This window comes from Pinus tabuliformis, chromosome 6 (genome assembly GCF_031772625.1).
Source record: "Pinus tabuliformis cultivar Carrire ecotype Pingquan chromosome 6, CPIR1, whole genome shotgun sequence".
NCBI classification, from domain to species: domain Eukaryota; kingdom Viridiplantae; phylum Streptophyta; class Pinopsida; order Pinales; family Pinaceae; genus Pinus; species Pinus tabuliformis.
In genome coordinates, this window is record NC_142292.1 from 815,443,535 (window position 1) to 815,449,289 (window position 5,755).

Genomic DNA, 5,755 nt, shown 5'->3' on the forward strand with positions numbered 1-5,755 from the left:
CACCTATTCTAACCATATACGTGAAAATGACTAGGTATAGTCATATTTCCAGTGTAACCATTTTCTCATTCTAATCCCTGCATGTATGTACAATTCAAATGTTAGTAATAAAAATAGAAATCTTATTGAACTAAGAAAATTAAATCTGTAAATAGAATGCACAGTTATTGTTAGCAACTTAATGAAAATCTTTTTCTCTTGAAATTTCCTTTCCAATTGAATACCAATTGGATCATAGAAATCTGGATGGATTTCTATTAATAATTGGGAAATGTTCAAAAGAGGAGATGAAAGGCTAGATTGTGGATATGAACTTTTACATTCAAAGGCCTGAAAAAAAATTGTTAGTGTTATGTACAAATGTTAAATTATTAACAATCTTCTTTGAAGGAAAAATTTCCAAACAGTTTTCAAATAAGCTAATGAAAAATGGATGGAAATCTTTCAAATAAAATGGAAAATTATTGATTGAATTAGATCGTTGGCTAGATTGTAAAAATACATTCTCTTGCTAACATTGCCTTTGAGAAGATAGAAGCTTCTGATAAGAAATGAACATCGATTGACATTGACATGTTAATAGCTTTTGATGTTCATGGTTATAACATGAAACTTCAATTTCCCAATAGGGAAATTCATCAATTGAGTGTTTGATAATAAAGTGCTCAATATGGTAGCGTAAAGTGTCAAAATTCTGAAAAATAAAATCAAAAAATAAATCTAAATTTGAACAAAATAAGTGAGGAAACAAAAATAAAATGAAATCACTATTTTTACAACTAATGTTACAGCAGGTAACTACCTCAATAACTTCTATAGACAGAACCTAGGGTTTTTGCACGCCTCTACAACGACGAAATCTGTAATTTCTCCACCTCTACTTGTCGCTCGCCTACCTCATCGGGACAGCTGATTGCTAGTATAATCTGAACTGCAATGGATTTCCCCTGGGGGGGCTTCGAAGCCTTCCCCTTCAATAGAAAGCGATCCTCAAGCGAATAATCTGACCAGGCCTTTGGGACCAGAACAGGATGACACGGATAAATGGGACCCCATGATGCAAGAAAAGACAAAGGACTCCACTGTGCAGTCTGACAGAAGCAATGAAGAACAAGAAGGAAAGACCAAGCAATAGGAAACTCTAAAGGTTGCCTCAATGACATGCAGACCCATAGCAGCTGAAAGACCCAAAATAGAACTTCCTAGCCACAGAATCAATAGTCAAATCTAGTACATGAAGGACCATACGTTCATTGGCAAATTTATTGGATTCTGGCTGATGGGAAAATCTCTGCAAGGATGGATCTCTGCCAAATGGAAACCCAAGGTACATGTCACCCTAAAGCTAGGACCAAAGGGGTTTTTGACGACGATTTTTATTTGCATCGAAGATTGGAACAGGGTTATGGATAAAGGTCCCTACTTCTTCAACTTTGCTGGTTTGTATTTAAGAGCATGGGTAGAGCGATTTAACCCTGACAAGGAGGATCTCAGCTGGGCGCCAGTCTGGATCAGGATGTACTCGCTCCCATCAGAATACTGGGATGAAGAATCACTCAGAGACATTGGTAAGGCGCTGGGAGAGTTTGTCAAAATTGCTGAGGAAACGAAGCTATGTAGATATACCTCTTACGCCCGCATTTGTGTCTTCATTCTCCTCGACAAAGCCCTTCCAGACTCGGTAAGTCTCTTCCATGATGACTATGAATGGATCCAACCCTTAGATTTTGAACATGTTCCTTTTCGCTGTCGTAAGTGCCATGCCCTTAGGCATCTTTTTTGGGATTTCCCTCTAAATGCTAAACCTCAAGCCTCTGAACCCTCAGGAAAGGCGGACCATGATGGCTTTACCAAGGTTGCTAACCATAAAAGATCTCATAAAAAATCTACCTCAGGAAAAAAACCCGAGCAGGACACTGCCTCCATCCCCTCCATGAGCAACAGCTTTGAAGTTCTTGCCAAATCCTCAGAAGATCCATCCCAAAACACTGCGTTAATCCCACCGCTGATCATCCCTTCCCCTCCTCCCCCTGCCTCCTCACCCACTCCCCTACCTCCAAAAGTCATCATTGGGACTCCTAAGGAGTCTCAAACGAACCTTGGTTGGAAATCCATTGAAATGGATGTTGATGGTCTCCCTAGCCAATCTCTGCCCTTAGCACTCACCTCAATGGAAAGTAGTCAATTGCAACACAGGGAAGAAGAACCAGAAAGCATTGATTTGGGAGGATTAGACATTTTTGAGTTGGAACAAGTATGCAGGAAGAAAGAATATGACAAGATTCAAGCGCATCAGCTCAGTAATTTGGAAGTCATCATCTCCAGGGCCTATCAACAACAAAAATTGGGCATACAGCCAGGCAGTCAACGGGATGGCAACTTCCTTCCTAAGGACTCCAAAAAACGTAGAAAAAAGCCAGATCTTCAAAGAACTATTGCCATAGGGAAAATCCTGGTTGACTCAGGCAGATCTACTAAATTGACGAAGTATTACAAACCCACTACTACTAGTGAATCATGAAGATCACTTCATGGAATCTAAGAGGGCTCAACAGCCCCAGGAAATTCAGATTGATTAAAAATATGATAAAGCAGGAGCAGCCCCAGATTTTCTTTTTGCAGGAAACAAAATGTAATAGTAACACTCTTGGAAACATCCTCTCTAAAGCATGGCCAGGTTGTCACTCGGTTGCAGTGGACGCTTCGGGTGCCTCCGGGGGACTGGCAATTACCTGGAACACACAAGCTATAACACTTTCAGACTTTCATGCCTCCCATCACATTATACAGGCAACGTTTCATATAATCGGCACCAACATTCATGGACATCTCACTAATGTTTACTTCCCACAGGAAGTAGCCAACAAAATCGCTCTTCTAGACACAATAGAAGCTCTCAACTTCAATAGAGTCCATCCTCTATGGATCATTGGGGGAGACTTCAATATGATCACCAAGCTAGAGGAAAATAAGGGAGGCCGAGCCAAGCTGGAACAGGAAAATGGCCACTTCAAAGAATTTATCCAAAACAATTTGCTAATAGATATGCAAACCTTCAATGGAATGCACACCCGGAGCAATCGCGGGGCTGGGCGACAACAAATTTCTTCAAAAATCAATAGATTCCTCATCTCTGATAATGCAGTGCATCTCGACGGTGACCTCTCAGCATCAATTCTGCCATATACTGGTTCTGACCATTGGCCTATCTCTCTCCAATGGCAAAGGCCAGGCAACTCAACCAGACGTCCATTCCGGTTCGAGGCATTCTGGCTCTCCCATCCCGCCTTCAACGATCTCATCAGATCCACTTGGAACAACTTGCCGGTGCCGGAAGGATAAAAAATGTTTTAGTTTCAACAGAAACTCGAATTCTTGAAATCTCAAATCAAACGCTGGAATCAAGAGACTTTTGGTAATATCTTTCAGGCTCAACAAGATCTAAACAAAGAAATGAGAGAACTCCAGCAACAGATAATTACAGAGGGATACAAGGAAGGGACTTTGGAATGGGAAAAACACATTCACAATCAATTGGAGGAAAGAAGAAAGCAGGAAGAAATTCTCTGGAAGTAGAAATGTAGGATTAGATGGTTGAAAGAAGGCGAAAGGAACACTAAATTCTTCCACAGAACTACAATTCAAAGAAGAATGCACAACACCATCTCTTTTATTCAAAATAAAGGAGGGGAAAGAGTGGAAAACCATGCAGAGATTGAACAGGAATTGATTAGTCACTTCTAGGAGGTCCATTAAGAACCCCAAATTGATAGACGACCTGCTATAGAAAAGATCACTCAAAATGTGCTGAAAATTATCACAGAAGAGCACAACCATCTCCTTCTTTGACTTGTATCGCCTTAGGAGGTGGATCTGGCTATGAATCAGCTGAAGGAGGGCAAAGCTCCTGGTCCGGATGGCTTCACTACTACTTTCTTCCACTCTTTCTGGGATCTTATAAAAGAGGAGGTATGGCAAGTGGTGGAGGAATCACGCACTCTACATTGGCTTCTGCCCTCTCTAAACTCAACTTTTATTTCCCTCATTCCAAAAGAAGAGAACACCCATACTCCGGATAAGTTTCACCCAATCGCTCTTTGCAATGTTATATATAAGGTTATATCTAAAGTCATTGCCAATAGATTGACGCTGCTTTTGCCCTTGCTCATATCGCTCGAACAATCTTGATACGTAGAAGGAAGACAAATTCTGGACGACATTATTCTCACTCATGAAATCATACACTCCCTCAAGCACTCCAAACAGGCAGGTATGATTCTCAAGATTGATCTTTCCAAAGCTTTCGATAAGTTAAGCTGGACTTATATTCAAAGAATGTTAATTGCCTTTGGTTTTTCACCAATGTGGGTTCGCTTGATTCTGAGTCTAATCTCTACAACATTCTTCTCAATCCTCATAAATGTCATTCCCTCTAGACCCTTCAATCCCTCCAGAGGCATCAGGCAAGGGGATCCCCTATCCCCATTCCTTTTCATTCTAATGGCAGAAGGTCTGGGTCACCATATTAAGCAGGCCCTCCTCTCCCAGCATCTCAAAGGAATATCCATTCACAACTCTCCAGCCATCACTCATCAAAAATTCGTTGATGACAATATGCTTTTCGGGTACCCTTCTGTTCAGGAAGCCTCCATTTTTAAATCCCTCTTGAATGATTTCTCTGACGCTTCAGGAACAAGCATAAATAAGGCAAAATTGCAGATTTTCTTCTTTCATACCCCTCCTGTTACTTAGCATGTTATTGCCCACATTCTAGGCTTCTCCATAGCCTCCCTACCTTCCAAATACCTGGGCGTCCCCCTTATAGACTCTGCAATCAAGCATGCCTCTTGGCGTATGCTCCTTGAGAAACTTGAATCTCGTCTCACTTTATGGACTCACAGAACTCTGAACATAGCTAGCAGATTGGTGCTAATCAAAGCTGTGCTTCAGGAAATGCCTCTCTACCTCTTCTCAATCCTGACAGTGCCTAAATGGGTCCTTAAAAAATCAGAGCTCTACAACGCAATTTCTCTGGGGTGCAACTGGCACAAATCACAAATGGGCCCTTGTCAAATGGACTACAGCTTGCAAACCAAAAGAAAAAGGGGGAATAGGTCTGCGAGATCCTAATCATAGTAACGAAATCATGGGCGCAAAAATATGGTGGCATTGGCTCTCTGCACCCGATAAGCCATGGGCAGCCATTTGGACAGCCAAATACACCAATCACAAACCTGCAGAGGAGCTTATTAGATTCACTCCTACTGACAAAGGATCACTAATTTGGAACACTGCTAGACAACACTTCTTGTTGATCCAACAACACAGTTTTTGGGAAATTAGAAACGACAGCACGACCCGATTCTGGACGAATGCTTGGAATCAACTTCCAAAGCTCAACGACATCCTTAGACCGCCTCCATGTCAAGATTGGGAGGAGCAACAAAACGAAACCGTTAAGCAACAGTGGACTTCGGAGACATAACAAGGGTACAGACAATGGAAGCAGATCGATAGGCTAATCAGGAATGCAAATAACTAGACTAAAGAGATCCTGGAGAGTGAGCTCCACAAACATTGCATTAGATCTTCTGAAGGCAGAGATATCTTGAGATGGGGATATACCCCTAGAGGCTCCTTCACTACCAAAGAGGCTCACAAAATTATATGCAAAGATCCAACGCCTCTGGATCCTCTCTGGGGAAGAATTTGGGCTCCGGGTACTTGGCCCAAAGTATCTTTATTCCTCTGGCTC

General features: G+C 41.7%; 1 protein-coding gene across 1 annotated transcript; it reads left to right on the plus strand.

Annotated features, from left to right (window-relative positions):
- Positions 1-2,517: 2,517 nt before the first annotated feature.
- Positions 2,518-3,342, plus strand: LOC149261301 (uncharacterized). Its single transcript, XM_089368452.1, has one exon. The coding sequence runs from the start codon at positions 2,518-2,520 to the stop codon at positions 3,340-3,342; it is 825 nt and encodes a 274-aa protein (XP_089224578.1).
- Positions 3,343-5,755: the final 2,413 nt, after the last annotated feature.